Source organism: Theropithecus gelada, chromosome 7b (genome assembly GCF_003255815.1).
Source record: "Theropithecus gelada isolate Dixy chromosome 7b, Tgel_1.0, whole genome shotgun sequence".
Lineage (NCBI taxonomy): Eukaryota > Metazoa > Chordata > Mammalia > Primates > Cercopithecidae > Theropithecus > Theropithecus gelada.
The window spans coordinates 19,312,440-19,331,487 of NC_037675.1; the positions used below are offsets into that span (position 1 = coordinate 19,312,440).

The 19,048-nt window shown below is 37.7% G+C and overlaps 1 protein-coding gene across 2 annotated transcripts in view; it reads right to left on the reverse strand.

The window, feature by feature from the left end:
- Positions 1–2,826: 2,826 nt before the first annotated feature.
- LINS1 (lines homolog 1) overlaps positions 2,827–19,048 on the reverse strand; it is a 29,915-nt gene continuing 13,693 nt past the window's right edge. For both annotated transcript variants that reach the window (XM_025392252.1, XM_025392251.1), the window contains 6 exons: positions 10,118–10,614; positions 9,933–10,022; positions 8,566–8,707; positions 7,229–7,819; positions 5,496–5,667; positions 2,827–3,713 (listed from right to left, as the gene is read on the reverse strand). In XM_025392252.1, the coding sequence (XP_025248037.1) occupies positions 2,834–3,713; positions 5,496–5,667; positions 7,229–7,819; positions 8,566–8,707; positions 9,933–10,022; positions 10,118–10,516 (2,274 nt within the window). In that variant the 5' untranslated portion in view covers positions 10,517–10,614 and the 3' untranslated portion in view covers positions 2,827–2,833. The remainder of the gene's footprint in view (positions 3,714–5,495; positions 5,668–7,228; positions 7,820–8,565; positions 8,708–9,932; positions 10,023–10,117; positions 10,615–19,048) is intronic.

Genomic DNA, 19,048 nt, shown 5'->3' on the forward strand with positions numbered 1-19,048 from the left:
ATAGATGTGCTGTTTCTGAAAATTCAACAAACTGTATACTTATAGTGCACTTTTCTGTATCTCTTCTGCTTTAAAACAAGTAAGTTAGGTGCATGGCACCATGTACTCACTTGCATTTCCATACGCTTTTACTGGAAGGGCCGAGGTTACAGACTGCTCTTGTGTTGTACTCTGGGAACTCACTGTGCAGACATATATCAATAGTTTTGTGTTCCTTTATGACGTAACTCTGGGAATAGCGCTTAGATGCTCAGAAGGGCCAAGGACAGTGATCACACCAGCCAAGGGTCACCTTTAGCAAAAGCAGGGCTTAGTGAGTGTGTGATGAATTGACTTACACTCTAGTTAGTTATAAATGTAGATATTCTGAAACACCAACTTAGCATACCTGTAAGACTGCTTTTCCCTCATTTTACACGCAATGAGGGGCTGACAGTTCCTTGCTAATCCTATAGAGAAACACAGGTCAAAACCACACCTGCATAAGCATGAGTTATAATGCATTCAACATTTATGTACCCTTTGGAACAATATTCGTTTTTTTTTTCTTTTCCCAGTTATTTCCATTAAAACACAGTTACCCATGTGTCACCTGACAGGGACATGTTCTGAGAAATGAGTTGTAAGGCAATTTTGTTGTCATGTCATGTGTGTTACAGAGTATATTCAACAACGTAGATGGCATAGCCTACTACACACCTAGGCTGTATGGTATTGCCCATTGCTCCTAGGCTACAAACCTGTACACAGCATGTTACTGTACTGAATACTGTGGGCAACTGTAACACAATAGTATCTGTGTATCTAAACATGCCTAAACAGAGGAGAGTTACAGTAAAAATAATGGCTTGATAGTCTTATGGGACCACTGTACTATGTGGTCTGTTACTGAAATATCCTAATGCAGTGCTGCATGTATCCAGCTAAAAATAGTACAAAAAGATGAGAATTTGTCTTCCACATCAGACCTGTCTCCTAAGGCAACCACTATTATGACTTTCTTATATAGTCTTACATACATATTTTATACATGCACAAAAGCACATATATTAATGTGTATTACTCCTGCCCTGCTTCTTTCCCTAAATAATTGCAAGCCCCATGTATTTACTTGTTTTTTACTGGAGATGTTTCACATCCACAAACATGCATAAAATGCATTATTTTCACAGGCATATAGTATTCCACTGAACAAATCCTGACTTAGTTAACCAGATATTTCTAGTGAAACTCTAAATAAAACCTTAAAATATTTTGCAAATAATGTGGCATCCTTGAATACACATTCTTTGACGTGCTTTTTCAATTATGGTAGAAACTGCCTCAATGCTGTTTCTCAACAGCCTCACCAACATCATGTTAAATGCAAACCTGTTGACCTTTGCATTGCTATTTGGCTAACACTGGTACTTCACTGTTATTTTAATCAGCAACCTTCTATTTAGCTCCACTGTTTTTTCCATTTCTACCTGAATTAAGTACTAAACTGTTTCAAATACCATAGCCTTAATCTATATTTTAATGTCTGGTAGGTTTAGTCTTTATTCTGTTTCTCTGCAAAGAGATCATTTTAAAAAAAATTTACAGGCAATACTTTAGACTGCCTTAATGCAAGACTTAGCAGCACAATGTAGCTATTGCTCCTATTACACAAACATATTAAAATTGACTTTACTGCTTCTCTTCAAGAGTATGGAACACAATTATTCATGTCACAATTTTAAATAGGAAAATTATATAGTGATTAAAATTTTTTTTAGAAAGAATCATGTTCATACAGTAGGCCAGGTATAATAACTTCTCAAAGAAATGGCTAAGGTTTTACATTTTTAATATATCACTTTCTATGTAAATATCCCAGAAGGAAATAGTAACTATATTTGGTTAGTGACCCTCCTGGATTCAAGTCCATCAAGAACACGTGAAAGTGACCTTATCTGGAATTAGGGTCTTTGCAGCTGCAATCAAGTTGAGACCATACTGGATGAGGGTGGGTTCTAATCCAATGACCGATGATGTCCTTGTAGGAGGGAAACTGGACACCGACACAGGAAAATGCTATGTGAGGCAGGAACTGGAGTGATGCCGCTACAAGACAAGGGACACCATGGATGGTTGGCTGCCACCAGAAGCCAGAAAGGGGCAGGGAGGGATTCTTCTCCAGACCCTGAGAGCACTGCCCTGCTGAACCTTGAGTTTGGATTCTGGCCTCAGGAACTATGAGAATAATTTCAGGTGTCTGAAGCTGCGGCACATGTGGCAAGTTGTTACGGCAGCCCTAGTTAAGAAGCGTGATCACCACCCCTGATTTTGTATCAGTTTGAACTGTCATAAATCTCCAGTGGTATATAGGTATATTGAGTGACTTGTCACTTGATATCTCTTTTTCAGTCACTAGGTTGCTTCCAATAAGGCAAAAAGTAAGAACTTGTTTAGAAAACCCAGCCGGGCACAGAGGCTCATGCCTGCAATCCCAGCACTTTGGGAGGCCAAGGCGGGTGGATCACTTGAGGTCAGGAGTTCAAGACCAGCCTGGCAACATGGTGAAACCCCCGTCTCTACTAAAATACAAAAATTAGCTGGGTGTGGTGGCGGGCACCTGTAATTCCAGCTACTCGGGAGGCTGAGGCAGGAGAATCACTTGAACCAGGGAGGTGGAGGTTGCAGTGAGCTGAGATCGTACCACTGCACTCCAGCCTGGGTGACAGAATCAGACTCTGCCTCAAAAAAAAAAAGGAAAACCCTTTTGTGGTGATTATTTTATACTATTATTTCATTGAGACATAATTTATATTAAGGAGAAACAATTCCTGGAAAATAAAATGCCAATGTTTTACAAAGTGTTCATAGTTTTATTACTTATCACTTCTATGTATTTTAATAACTTCAAAAGTGCAGTTGGATTATATGGGAAAAGATTTTTCTTTTGCAAACGGCAGATGGCATCTTGTAGTTCCTGGAAGCATTTTACTATTGTGTAAAATATTCCCACTTCAGAGACGACATCATTTGGGGCTACTTCACAATCAAAGGAGAAGGCAGTATCAAATTCTTTCAGAAACAGAGGCCTTGATGGAGGCTCAAGGCTAAATTCTTCTTTATCTCTGCTTGTCCCAGCTGCATCCTGAATCTCCATAGTTGCTTGTTGGTGTAAAGATGTCTGTTTACTGTTAGCTAAACACTGGTCTGTAGATTCCACTTCAGAATCATCAGAGCTGTCGTAATCTACCAGACTTTGAGAGGCCCGGGGGGAAGACAGACTAGAAGTACACATGGTGTCAGTCCCCTTGGACATCATAGCTTTCAGTGGTTCAGAGGGAGCATCGGAAGCCCAGGAGTGCTGAGCACACACATCTATGTGACTATGAGGAGCAGTCAAATGATGGGGTGTTGTTCGGTTGGTGCTTTGGTCTTGGACAAGTGAGGGGACACAGTCACAAATACTTATGTCATATTTAGATTCAGTTGCATCAAAGTTATTGCAAATGGTGAAAAAATTATCCCAGTCCTTTTGCAGTAATTTTAAATATCTAACAAAATATTCAAGAAAACAGGTTTCTGATGAAATCAAAAAGTCAAGAAGAACTGTAGAATCAAATCCTATATTTTTTAAGAAGAACAAGAAAATACAGTGAGGATTGTAGCCATTTTCATGTGTGTGATGGTCCCACATTTCTTTTCCTTGGGTCAAGCTTTCAGTGGCTTCACATCCTCTGAAAATGAAGAAAATGGAGAATCCAGATTAACGACCTTACAAAAATAAACAGTTTTAACAGATATAATTCACATACCATAAATTAACCTATTAGATTACTTTTAAATCAATGCATCACTTCTTAAAAGAAAAAATTTCAAAACCTATTCCTTTCCCCATAAGCTCTAAATAAGTCTGACTCAGTAAAGCAAAATCCACTGACTTTGGCAGTTCTAGTTTTTGTCTGCCCAATAAAAGTTCTCTGTCATCCTTTCTCTTGACATCAGAATTCCTCATTCTTACAGGTAACCAATTCCATGTGGTAAGATAATTCCTAAACCTCCTTCCTTACCCTTCTCAACAAGGGTGGGCATGGTGACCCAGGCTGACCAATCAGAACACTCCATGCTCCTGGCCACCATGACTGGTTCTGACAAGGCTCTGTAACCCAAGTGGGTTAAATCAGATCTCTCCTGGGACTTTTGCTGGAGCTATGGAAGATTATAACTGTAGGGCTGAGGTAAGCCTTGAACTGCTGGTGGCCATGCCTTGAGAATGAATTCAAAACTGTGAGACAGAGAAAAAGAGAAGTGACTGATGACATGATTATAGTCCCTGTACATACCTAACTCCAACTTGACCCTTTAGAATTCCCAGTTATGAGCCAATAAACTTTGGTTTTCGCTCAAATTAGAGTTGGTTTCCATCATTTACAACCAAAAAAATCTTAACAAATACAACTACATCTGAAAAAAGTATCTATGTTGTAAGCACATGCCTCTCTGGACACACCGAACTGGAATTAAGTCAGAAATTCACATACAAAGTAAGTTTAATTCAGGGGTTTCCACTTCCTGAGGAGTAAGGAGCTAACTTTGAGTACAATTAAGATATACTCTTACAGGCGTGTGCATTTTCAGACTGAATTTGTATTTGACCGTTTTGAACCTAATTCAAATCACATGCAGGAATTTTGAGTTCTTGATTAGAATCTTTTGAAAATTGGCCCCAAACACTTAAGAGTCTAAGAGCAGCCATTGCCAGCAGTGTCATAATACAAGTAAGTACTGGCAGCACAACACTGCACCACAGATCATTAGCAAGAAATCCCTTTCTCCCAGGCCAAGAAAGAAATGGAAATAAAGCAAGTATGTGAGTGTTTTAATAAAGCAGAAGCAGAAACAGTGGAAAAGGTCATCAGTTATTAGCTTCATAACCAATTATAGATATTTGCCACAAGAAGATATTACCTCAAGTACAGCTATTTTAATAAAGCAGAGACAATCAGTATAAATCATCAGTAACATAACCAATTTCAGACATTTGCCTCAAGAAGGTATCAGCCCAAATTCAACTGAATATTGAAACGAAAATTCAGAACAGCTCCTTTTGACGATTTCTAAGTTTGTATTCACCTTTACAAAAGCAAAGATCATCTTACTGAAGCTTAACACAAAAAAGTAAGTCTTAGGGGTGAAAAGAGGTCTTAAATGAACAACAATTAGGATTCAGAGAAGTGTACTGACTTACTGAAGACTAAATCAGAAGCCATGGTTTTAGATACCAGTCTACTTATACTACCTGAGATCTGCCCAGCCAGCCAAGTTTTCACAGTGATGCAAATGCAGTCTCCTTTTCATGTAAGTCAGGGTTAAAGAAAGGAACTGCAACTTACGAGGAAACCACAGGATGTTTTACCCCAAATGATGCAAAGTAAGCAACACGCCCAGCAAATTCTCAGAAATGTTTTCTGCTTTCCTGACTTGTAGGCCGTTCAATAAATACTTTAAAATACACTAACCTGGTCAGTGTTAAGTAGATGCCCAGTGATGCCTTGGCAGCCTCCAGCATGTCATCGTCTTGTTCTATGAAAACTCTAGACAGCCATTTGCATGGATTGTGTAATTGCAGAGAGGGCTGAAGGTGAGGCTTTAAGAAGGTCAATAACTCAGACATGAACCTCTGTAAGTCAACTTCAAAAAATGCAAATTTCAAACTATAGGCAATAGTTCATGAATGAATTAATATCTTGCCTATATATAAACTCATAGTGCCTAGACTACCTTAAGATGCAATTATCCTAATTCACTTTCAAAAAGTCATCAGGAATCAGTTAGGAATCATCTTTATTTGGCAAATGAGGACACTGAGGCTCATTCCAGAGCATACATTTAAAATGTACAGCTAGATCATCTATTCGCAACAACTGCCAAATAACTGTCTCTCAGAAATAAAAGCTATGTGATTTCTTGCTAAAAGCAGATAAATAAATGAGCAGACCACAAAGATCACTTCATCGGATGCCAGAGCTGTCTGTTACTAGAGGCAAGAATGCGACCAAGCAAAAATAATTTTGTCTTCAAAATAACAGAAAAACATTTTTTGTTTGTTTAGAGCATAGAAGTACTACTATTAAGCACAAAAATAAAAAACATTTTAGGTAGTTTTAACTACAATTTAAAACTGACTTATATAACAGGTGCCATCTAGTGTTATAAATTATAACTGCACAGAATTATAACTAATGTGTAGTTATTAGAAGCTAAATTATATCCAAAGCAATTCAGTGATGTCACTGCTCACATTCAAACTTTTCACTGAATCTGTATGCTGCTTGTTTAGAGACATTTACTATTCATTTTTCTCAAGTAAAATGGAAGACTGAACTCCTGTGTTACTATCCTGGAAATTCTATATGTAACAATTTCTTTATCAATATAACTTCTCATATATTAGCTTCAAATCAATATCTAATTTTCAATAATCTACATTAGTAGAATAATTGTATGAAGGATTAATATAAATGGGGTAGGGAAATGGAGGCGGGAGGATCGCTTGAGATCAAAAGGTTGAGGCTGCAGTGAGCCTGGGCAACAGAGCAAGACCCTGCCTCAAAATAAACAAACAGTAAACATAACAATAACAAAGAAACAATAACTAACAATAGTAACAACACTTAAGTGGGAGTGAACACATTTTTCTTTAATCTCTCTGTCTCCTCACTCTCTTTCTCTCTCTCTCTCTGACAGGATTTCCATCTGTTACACCAGGACTGGAGTACAGGTGTGCGATGGATCGCAGCTCACTGTAGCCTTGATCTCCCAGGATGGGACCTCCCAGGTTGGGACAGGAGGAATAGCATGGGCTGAAGGCGGGCCAGGGCTGCAGTGGGCCATGGTCATGCAACTGCACTTTAGATTTTTTTAAAAAAGAAGGATTAATATAAATAAAATGCTATAAATACTTGAATATGAATTTCCATCACTTACTTTGAGATGACTCAACAGCAAGTTTTTTAAACCTAAATCATTCCTTATACTTTACAAATTCATTGTAGCCACAAAAAGCTGACATGTTTCTTAAAGGTAAATCCAGTTCTCTTTTTTTTTTTTTTTTTGGAAAACGTAGCAAGTTATAAATAGGATAACAGACAGCTTAAATTAGTGGAATTTATATTAGTCCTGAGATTTGATAATTATGAATTACTATACTTAATAATTACACGCTGCATACAAAAGGAGTTCGGGGAATTACCTTTCATTTCACTTGCTGACGAACAATTCTGAAACTTGATTTCCAAGGATTTCATTATAACTAAGCTTGCTGCTCTAAGGATCACATGATCTGGACTAGCGATATGTTCACATCCAGGTTGAACTTCATTACCTCCAAAAAAGGAATGTTTTCCATAAACAGACAGTGTCTTCAACAATCCCGAATTCACAGCTTGCAAAACGGCACTAGCTAAAGCCAGCATGTCCATTGCTACATGATGGTCTGGCGGCATTAGGGGAGGTACAGATCCACGACAAAGGTCTTCACCCACTTTAAAGAGAAGGCATTTTTTGAGGAATATGATGACCTTCCTTTTGACAAAAGCCTGAATAGGCCAGGTAATAACTTCTAGCATGCAAGATGGTTTCAAAAATAAAATCCTCTGGCAAGTGAAATGTAACTTCAGGTAGATTCTGGAGGCTATGAGAAGCTCAAGCAACTCCAGGAAACATATCAGGATGTTTACTATTTTAGAAGTATCCTGGCAGTTTTCAAAATGCTGAGAGAATAAGGAATTGTAAAACACTTCAAAAATAGTGTCGAAATGAGTCAGGAACTGCTTTAGAATTTCTGCAATTATAAAAATAGGAATTATAAACAGGGAAAATGCAGTCTTCAAATAATTTTACAATTCGGTTTTTATAAATATCACTTTATAAGATGAAAAAACAGATTTGGAATGTTTACCTCTAACATTAACAAATGAGGTTACACAGAGTAATGGCTAAGAACCACAGTTAAAATTCATTTTACGGTCAGGTGCAGTGGCTCACAACTGTAATCCCAGCACTTTGGGAGGCCGATGCTGGTGGATCACTTGAGGTCAGGCGTTTGAGACCAGTCTGGTCAACATGGTAAAACCCTGTGTCTACTAAAAATACAGAAATCAGCTGGGTGTGGTGGTGAGCACCCATAATCCCAGCTACTCGGAAGGCTGAGGCAGAAGAATCACTTGAACTCGCAAGGCAAGGGTTGCAGTCAGCCAAGATCATGCCATTGCACTCCAGCCTGGGCAACAAAGCAAGACTTGTCTCAAAAAAATAAAAACAAAAAAATAACCAAAAAGAAATTCATTGTACGAATATCAGTAGCATCAAACAATGCAAGGGATTTACGACCATGAAAAGTTTTACTTTTTTCCTTATGCTTTTTTCTTTTAAAACAGGTTATCCTCAATCAAAATACATTGGAAGAGACTGAGTTTTTCATTACTTTAAGACAGATCAGATGTTCCAAAGTAAGTTTTGTTTCTCATTATAAATACAATACTCCCAGGAGGAAGATGACGATTGTTTATGGGGCCATGTAATCCATACCTGTTTTTTGTGAACATGAATCTTTAAAGATTTCTTTTATTATTGCTGTAAGAGTCCAGAGGCAGTATATTGCTTTATTACTCTCAGAGTATTCAGAAAGATTTTTCTGGCAAAAAGCAATCCAGGAATTACTTAAGGTTATCTGCAAGTGAGAAAATAAAGAAAGTAGTTAAGGAAGGCCGAGACAGGCTGATCACGAGGTCAGGAGATCGAGACCATCCTGGCTAACATGGTGAAACCCTGTCTCTACTAAAAAATACAAAAAAACTAGCCAGGCGAGGTGGCGGGCGCCTGTAGTCCCAGATACTCGGGAAGCTGAGGCAGGAGAATGGCGTAAACCCGGGAGGGGGAGCTTGCAGTGAGCTGAGATCCGGCCACTGCACTCCAGCCTGGGCGACAGAGCGAGACTCTGTCTCAAAGAAAAAAAAAAAAAAGTAGTTAAAATACAATATTTTCTTTACATAACACAACTGTATACCACATTGTTTACACATTTGGTCAAAAGAAGTATGATAATATGTGGTAAACTGAGAAGGAACAGAAATATCCTAATATAATTTAAGTAAAAAATTTGAATATGCCATAGAAATAAAATAAAAAAGGAAGATGAAAACGTTAGCAGTGTTATCTCTAAGTGGTGAATTTTTAATTTTAATTTGCTCTTTATACTTTGTCTATTTTCCAAATTTTCTACTATAATATCACTTTTTATATTCAGGAAAAGGTTATTGAAAGAAGCAAGAGATTATGGTTGAAAAGTCAGTAGATACTTCATTTGTTTAATTCAGAGATAAGAGAGAAACTCAACTCTGAATTTGTTTATATTGTTTTACATTATGCTGAGGATTGTTGTTAGAATTTACATTAAACCTGTGAACATAGGCTTGTTCTCAAGAGGTGGTTCCTAAATCTTTTTAGGGGAAAGGGGTCCACCTAGTAGTTTGAGAATATGCAGAAAGTTATGGACTCTTACGTGAAACTCACCTCTCAGGTTAAGAATCTGATTAAGATTGACAACATATTTAAGACTCTAATCCTTGACACAAATAATCTATTCTATTCTTACATTTTTATGGTTTTACATATGTTATTATGTGAGCAAACGTCTTATTAATACAAACATTTGAAGGGTAAAAATCAAATGTCAAAGAGCAATTTTAAAGAAACTATAAGAGAAACAAGTTGGGTGCCATGGCTCTCGTCTTTAATCCCAGCACTTTGGGAGGTTAAGGCAGGAGGATTGCTTGAGCCCAGAAGTTTGAGACCAGAGTGGGCAACACACTGAGACCTTGTCTCCACAAAACATTTAAATTAAAAAAAAAAATTAAGAAAGAGAAATAATAACGCACTTTGATTACTTATCTTACCTTTTCTCTCAATTGGAAATAGAGAAGCAATGCAAGGCACTGGGCGGCCATGTGACATAACAATTTATCTGAATTTTGGAACATACAGATCTAGAGGAAAACAAATACAATTAACCACTATTGCTGAATGTTCTTAAAATTTTTATTTTAAATATCTAGATCTTTAAAAAAAACAAATGGCTTACTAATTTAGAATCAACTTTGGCTGATTCTAAGAGAATTTTAATTATATCTCTGTATTTCTCCTTTGCATGGAACTCAGTTTTGACAGACAATATCCGGGTTGTCATCACTTTGATCACTGTTAACTGAAGGAGCATTACTTCTCCGGAACTGCTCATCAGAGAGTTGGTCTTCAAACATGCAGGTGCTACAGCAATGGGAGCCACACCGACAGAGATAGGCTGATGCCTGTCCTGGATACCATAGGTGTTTGCCCATTCTAAGGAGGTGGCTGTAGAGCAATCTTGATCTGAAACTCCTGGGTTGAGATAAAAGATGTAATCATGGCTGTCATTTTCAAGTGTGACTCCAAGAAGTACCTTCTTGTATAACTGTTCTAAAACTTCACAGAAAACTTTCATTTTGACTTCCAAAATGTTTAAGAAGGTCAACAACTCCAAGTTGTAAACATTAAATCTCAGAGGTGCAATGACTCTCTAAGATGTTTCTTCAGTGAAACCTAAAATAGGAAAAGTAATAAAAAAAATTCTAAGTGCTATACACTTATTACAAGAGAAAGCAACTGTTTCCACTTAATCACCAACTCTCTCAAGTTAAAGGGTATGCTGACTGCTTAATTTTTAAAATGGAAAATTGTAACAGGAACATTATTTCAAGACCTTAACAATGAAATGTATGCTTTCCACACAGATTTGAGAGCATAAAATTATGTTTAATTTTAACACAGCAGAAACTTGAGCTTCCCTCTAACAGTTTTCAATGGCTATCAGGGTTTCTTAATCTTGGCACTATTAATATTTGGAGCCAGATAACTTTGTGGTGGGGAGCTGTTTTGTGTATTATAAGATGTCTGGCAGCATTCCTGACCTCTACCTTCTACACGCCCAAAGCACTTCCCACCTGACCTGCCAGATTTTGACAACCAAAAAAATGTCTGCAGACACTGTCAAATGTCCCCTGGGGGACAAAATCACACCAACTGAGAACCACTGAGCTAATTCAAATTCACTAACCTTCACCTCCAATTTATATATAAAAATTTAAAGTTAGACTGCTATATGGTCAAACTAGATTATGGCTATTGCCAATGAAATTCCAACTTAAAATGCATCAATATCAGAAGCAGCAAGTAGTTACTATAGAGGGAGTATGGCAAGGAAAAACTTAGGACTTTGGCATAAGCAAAAGAGATTACTGAATACCATGACAATGGAATGCTGGAGCCTCTGGGAACAATCTGACCCTGGGGAGGAAGAGGGTTTTGCTCCTTTCATTGCCTTTGAGCTATTTCACACCTCAAATAATTCTTGTCCAGAGATATGTGAATAACTGTCTGACAAAGAGGCAACCCTGTCCCTAGCGGGAAAAATCAGTTTTGCTTCCATCTGTAAACTCATTTTAACATTCCTTCACTCTACATAGATTTCATGGTTTTCTTACTGCTCCTTTAAACAGGTTGTGCCTGGTTCCCTTACTAAAAAGGTAAATAAAATCTTTGATACGTGGTCATTTTATACGGGTTGTGATTTTGCACTCTTGAAATTTACCCTTTAACAAAATTACAGACTTCTCTGCCCTGACCCATTTATAGACACCCTTCCCATCTTCAACTTCCAAAAGACTTTGGAAGGCTACCACTTATACTGGGTCTTCCGTCTACAATATGGCCCACTAGCCTAGTCTTGGTCTTTAATGGCTGGCTTCTTCCCGATTTAGCCTGAATTTCAATTGTTGATTACTCCACAACACAAAGCTGCCCTGTTTTAGTCCTTTCATGGAGAAATAAATATTAAGAAACCTATAGATTTTAAAGTTATGAATGAAACTTTTGATAAGTTTTCTCTGAATCACACTTTCAACCTGTGGTATGCATCCCATATGATTTATTAATACAAACGTTTGTAATGTTGTTCCATCTGACAGTGTTACACTTTATCTTAGCCCTGAGTGCTCTCAGAAGGCCAGAATGGATAAGCACCACACCCTTTTTTAAACCAAGAAACGGTTAACCAGAAAGGACCAACTGAAATACAATTCCCAAATAGGACCTACTTCTACCCTTCCTTGATGACTCCCGTTTTATTAATCCCTACCTTTTCTCCTTCTTCTTCAAGAGGTTTCCTATTAGTGAACATTCTCCCTATTGCAACTGCCTGAACAAAATAATCTCCTTAATTGCCTGATATATCATCTGTCACACATCAGAAATTAGGTCTTCATGTTCCACCTCAAAGTCTAATTCCATTGCACTTACTTTATATTTTAGTTATAATATTTCTTTTCAAACTACTGATACTATAAAACAGAATATTTTGTTTTAATTACTATCACATGCTCAACTCTTTCAGTAAAAATTTCAGCAACAAATGGAATTATTTTTATTTAAATGCTATAGCAATAAAAATACTTCCAATATTCTTATGGGTCACTAAGTCCTTAAATTTTACCAAAATGAGAATGAAATTGCTATCTGACCCAGTTTCAACCCACACAAAGGGCAATTTCATATGGCTCAATCATTTTAGCACACCAACCAAAGTGAATGCCAGTAAATAAAATATTCCAGGGGGTTGATGGGCTGTCTTCTCTCATGGTGGGACCCAGGTTCTTTGGTAAGAGTGATTGTGAGAAATTAGACTGAAAGGTTGTAAACTTTAAGAAATGCAGATTCAAAATGAGCCTTTAGAGACAGAGGGGGGAAAAAAAGCATTGGGGTTATGAGAGGAAGAAATAAACTCAGTTTCTTCCACTATTCTCTTACAACATGCTTCTGACCTCAGATGTGTGAAGATTTCTCCCCACCAGCCAGTAAGCAAACAAAGCAACTCTGCACAGACCACTACTTGGGCATCCTCCAATTCAATTCTACATTATCTACCTGGGGATACCATCAGATCACACAGATTGAAGACTGAGCCACAATTCTAACGCCAATTGCAAGCCCCAGGATGTTTCACCTGTGCTTCTGATCAACTGGCTCTAAATCAGAGTTCCCCTGACTTCTCCTTTGGGTTTGATTAATATGTTACGGCAGCTCACAGAAATCAGAAAAACATAACCATAAATTCTTCCCTCCCCTACTCGACTGGCTAAGGACAAAAGAAGCCCACTCAGGCTCCACATCCTATCATTACAGTTCATGGCTGTCACTCTAGTGGAACGAGAAGCATGGGAAAGCGTGGTCTTATCAAATTATACAGATGCTGAAAGTTGGGGATTACACCCAGGTATCAAAGGAAAGCTCACAGCAAGCCATCACCTCTGGAGGAAAAGTATACAAAGCAGCACCAGTGCCCACCTAAGGTCAGAGACGTCTGATACTCTAAGATTGGACTCCAAAGGGGAACACCCCACGGGGATCCTCTGGACTTCAATCTCTATAAAGGGGACGCCCTTGGCAGAGGTTCTGAGGTCTAGTACTAAACTCTCCTTAGAACTTTCTCTCGTAGTTGCAATACTGTTTGGCCCCAATGTTTGGAATCTGGAGTTTGCCGTTGAATGGGAAAGTGGGATGGTGTTGCATGTATCCAGGCTTTTGTGCTGCTGTTCTAAGCAGAAGGCCTGGTTAATGTGTGGTGCTCTTGTTTGGAACTGTTTGGCCCCAGTGTCCTTTGGGGTCTGGGGAGGTTTGGCGTTTAAAAATCAAACTGCCATGGAAAATGCTTTACTCGAAATTTTGGTTCACAGCTTTCATGGGATTATTTATTGCGGCAAACGAAGTAAAACCGGTGAGCTTGTATTGCTATCTCACGGCTAGGGTTCCAAGCTATTGGATCTTGGTTCGTGTATGTGTATACATGTCTAGACGTCTTTATTTGTATGTACATTTGTTGTTATATGCTGTGTTTACTGAACTGACTTGTAAGAGTGCTCATACATTAACTAAGTCTAAGCAATTTTTAAGTTCACGTGACTTAAGTATAACTTTACTAAACAAGCTGGCTTTAAAATTACTGGTAAAATAAAAACAAATGCCTTCAGAACTATCAGCATACATTTTTTGTCTGGTTTTATGTTTGTCTTCGCTAGATATTTTGAGATGTCAGCATTTGGCATAGAAGATTATAAAACTATAAACCTAGCCAAAACAAAATGATCTTGGTTAGCGTGACTTTTTTTTTTTTTTTTTTTTGACAAATCAGAGAAATCTGTGAAAGGAAAATATCTTGGGCCCCCAAAATCACTAAGCTAAAGGGAACATTCAAGCTGGGAATTGCTTAGGGCAAATGTGTGTCCCATTTTACTCAACGTCATCCCTCTGGTCATTGAGATAAATGCATATCTGATTGCCTCCTTTAGAAAGGCTAATCAGAAACTCAAGAGCATGCAACTGTTTGTCTCTCACCTACCTGTGCCCTGGAAGCCCCCCCTCCCCACCCCCCTTAGAGTTGTCCCACCTTTCTGGACTGAACCAATGTTCATTTTACATACCATGATTGATGTCTGATGTCACCCTTGTTAAAACTGAAAGAACTGAGCACAGTGAATGGGATAAATGTTTTAGGTAAACTTTTTGTGTAAATTAAATGCTTTATTTTTGATGCTCATTTAATATCTGGGTCATTTCCAACAAAGAAAGGGATGGGATATGGGGAATTATGTTTCTAAATTGTGGAACTGTTCTTATCTATAAATGCCCACATCTGACGGTTCAGAATTTCTTGCTTTTTGGGGTTTCACACAAGTTTTAGGTTACTAAGGATAAGAATTCTAGTTAACACATAATTCTGTAGATAATATGTGCCGAAAAGTTTATATTACTAGTGAGAAACATAATAATTTTGTCTAATTCAGAAGTTATCTAAAAGTTAGTTCAGATTACAGATTTGAAAAGGTTATTTATGAAATACCGTAGTAATAAACCAGTAAGTAGTGGAGAAAGATGTGGAAAAGGTTTAGATAATAAAATATTCTTTAAAACCTGATAGAGAATTGGAGACATTTGGCTAATTAATGTTTTCAGTTAAAGCTCTTAGTCTTGATTAAAATAAAGTAAGTATTGTAAAGAAATGCAGCCAGGTTCAATGGCTCACGCCTGTAATCCCAGAACCTTTGAAGGCCGAGGTGGGCAGATCACGAGGTCAGGAGATCGAGACCATCCTGGCCAAAATGGTAAAACCCTGTCTCTATTGAAAATACAAAAATTAGCTGGGCGTGGTGGCCCGCACCTGTAGTCCCAGCTACTCGGGAGGCTGAGGCAGAATTGCTTGAGCCCAGGAGGCGGAGGTTGCAGTGAGCCAAGATCATGCCACTGCTGCACTCCAGCCTGGCAATAGAGGGAGACAGTGCCTCAAAAATAAAGAAAATAAAAAAATTTTTTTAAAAAGCATTAGCAGTTTGGCAATTCTTTAATATAGTTAAGCCTGAAGCTGGATTTAGTGTAGAGCCAAATTTCACATACGTGCACGCATTGCTTCACACTATGTTTACTGTTTTGCATGGATAGTGCTGGCAATGAAGTACTTATTGGTCATGTGCCTAGAGTGAATTTCTTGATTGCACAGGATGTATAATGATACTGGTGAACTTAAGGAAACTGAATTGTCTAATAGTAACTAAATACTCATTATGTGGGTTTTTTGGGGCCCTGGGTAACACTGTAGCCTCCAAGATAGACTCAGTAGGAAAATTTATGGTTGGTTTTCTGCTTCTTTGTGCTTCTAGTTTTCATTTGTTTGCTGTTTATTCTCCTCTGGACTTTGCTCGTGTATGCATATATATAAAACCAGGATTTTTTAAAGTTCCTAAGTGGAAGGCTTTTATTTGGTTCTGTGGGTATTTTGTTTCCTATGGGTTTCTAGAAAGTCATCATTTGTCCCATTTATCTGGAATTCCTAGGCTACCTTTGTTGGGCCTACAGGAATTAATGGAGCACACCAGCTTTTTAATCTTAAACTAACTTTTTTGGAGTTTAGGCTTCCTGATACTTTAAGTGTCTTGATTATACTTTTGTAATTAGAATTTGAGTCATATTTCTCACTCTGCCTAATTTCTCCAAAATTTGTAAACCATTTGTGAATATTCTTAACTCATGTGAATGTGTTTGTTTGCATTACAGTTGACCAGGGTCACTAGGGTTGCTTAGGGAGAAAGAGCCCAGAAATCTGGCATGCCATCAAAAGGGCAAGAATTTCTTAGTAGTTAGACTCTGGCCTCTCTCTCTGTGCAAACTGGTTAAATGAAAGGTAAATGTCACTGTTTATCTCCTCTATAAAGTTTTAATTAATACAAAAGGAATTCTGAGGCTGGTTGTAAGCTGTAGTGAATCTGGTGTGCTTTGTGTGTCTTCCTGTGTTGTTCTGTCATAAAGAGGGGTACCTTAGGATAAACTGTGCGTGTAGGGCCCCAAAAGCCCACTGTTCAAGATGGCCCAGCAAATTGGTCAGTCATGTCCTTGGGAGTTTGACCTTGTAACTATGTGGCTGTACTTTCTCTTTTCACAATGGTGGCCCGGTTTAGGGTTCAATTCCTGGCTCAGGGAATGAATCCTTTATGTTATACCTGTGTATTTATATGTGTTGTGTGTATAACATAAAAGAGCTTTAATTAACTGGTTAATTAAGAGCTTAAATCAAATATTTTGTCAGAAAAGTAAAAAGTGTAATGCCTTTCATTTAGTTCATGTGACTTAAGTAATCTCTGGGAAATAAAGACAGTTTTAAAGAGTATTGGTAAAATAAAAATATCTTCACAAATGTAAACATTTGGTCTAAATTATGCAGGTCAGATATTAGGTTTGCTAAATGCTTTAAGGTCACAAACTGCTTCTTTGACTTTTAAAAATTCCTTAATTTACTCTGGAGCATTAGATTCTAGATAAATCTTGGGGACATGTGAAATGAGCCATGCCCTCTAGCTATGCAAAGAAGGTTTTACATAAGAAAGGATCTTGTATGATAAATTCTTGTCCTAAAGTAAAATAACTGCTAGTTTAAAAGAGGGATGTTTAGGACAAGTCAGAAAGTCCAAGCATGTAATAGATGGTCTGTGTAAGTCACGAAAGAATTTATGAAAAAGAATTTATGCAAGAAATGTTGTACAATTTAAAGGTGATTAGGCCTCCTAAATGCTTTGTAAATGCCACTATGACTCTTAACTGTACAATTTGCCTGTTTTACAGCTAGGTAGGGCCTGGGACACATGGAGTTAGACGCTAGAAAGAGTCAGACTTTATCTGCATTTCTTTCTGGGTTCTAGGCGCCTCACACCTAGTACTTAATTAAAACCCCAAACTTATCAAAGTTTTCACCAAAAGTAAAAGTCACTAAGAGTTAACATTGTAACATGTAACTGAGACTACTGAGGAAACAGTTTTACATGCAAGGTGTGTAAGAAAAGTGAAAGGTGTTGTTCATAAAAGACTATAAGAAAGCATGGGAATGTACATTTTTGCCTAGTTTAAAGGGTTAAAAAACAGAAATAACCAAATTTCCTTGTATAAAGCAGCTAACACAACTAGAACAAGAATGAATTAAATACTTTAAGAAAATACTTTTTGTCGGATTTTCATGTTAAACCAGCTAATACTGAAATTGTTTCGATATACATTATGAATGAATTCCACGATCTAAGTCAAATTACCTTATGATAACCCATCAGTTACTAGTGCTATGCAGCTAATTTGGAGAAACAACTGGCATTCAAGAGGATATAAGTCTAATATTAACTAAGCATGGACTCACTGAGAACCAGGATGGTCACCTTGTCCTTTCCAAGTCCTTAAAGCTTTTATTATTAAAAGTTCTGCATTCGATGACTCATCACAGAAAAGATAAAATGATCCAAACTGAATATACTGGTGTGGTGACTTACAAATTACTGAAATAGTTTATAACCAATGTTTGGGCCCATATTCCTAGGAAAACAATCAAAGCTTCAGGTACATTTGGTCACCTGATGGGCCATCTAAACATTCTATAAAGTGATTTCATTCAATTGTTATTTTCAATGCATGTTTTCTGGTTGTATAAAAGCTCTCCTATGCAAGAAGGCTCATGTTATAAAACTAAGACATTATACCATGGTGTATTTTCACCAGGTAGAGAAAGTTTTTTATGGTTCACTGAGGACAATCAACCCCTTCACAATCTAGAACCTAAAGATTAGATCTTCTGAGAACATCAGAGAAAGATTGTCCTTGCCATCCGCATTGCAGCAAAATTTTGGAACCCTGAACTTTGGGTTCATAATCTCACAACTGAGGAGGGTCCCTCCACACTCTTGGAGCTGTACACCCACAGGAACCCTTAAGATAAAGCTAACCAAGGAAGTCTTTCCCCAGAAGAACATGGCATCCTTGATGTGAACAGCTTTTCCCAAGATCACAGATCAAGACTTCTACTATTATGAGACTCTTATCTTTGAATATTTTTTGTTTATGCCTCTAAGAACAACAGAAATGAAAAGGGGGTCTGTTGTATGCACTTATGGGGTACACTTTTATTTGTGAAGGATTTTGCTGCCAGCCTCATATATGAATAACCTTATACTTTGACAGATAAAATATGAAGGTCCAATGCAGGTGAGAAACTTTAATGGTACACACATTGCCTCATAATCAGTCAGAAACAGAACATTGGTTCACTTCTCTTAACCCATATCACGAGTTAAAGAGAACATTGCTAGGAGGCATTCAATCTTCTAGAAGGGCATCATTTGTTAGGTCCTTTTTCCATGGCCCTTTTCCATTGCAAAAGAAGCAATAATTAGAAATGCTTCCCTCATGATAGGCTGTATAACAGATTCTTCTGTAAAGGCTACAGTTACACAACAGACTTTAAATTCCCTTGTTAAAGTTATGATAGAAATGGCTGAACAGAGGAGCTGCTGGCACTTGTGGCCTATGGAGAAATACATCAAATGAAAAGTATAGAGATTCATTGTAGGGCATTAACAAAAAGACTGCTTGGTTAAATGAGTAGGCTCTTGAGCTC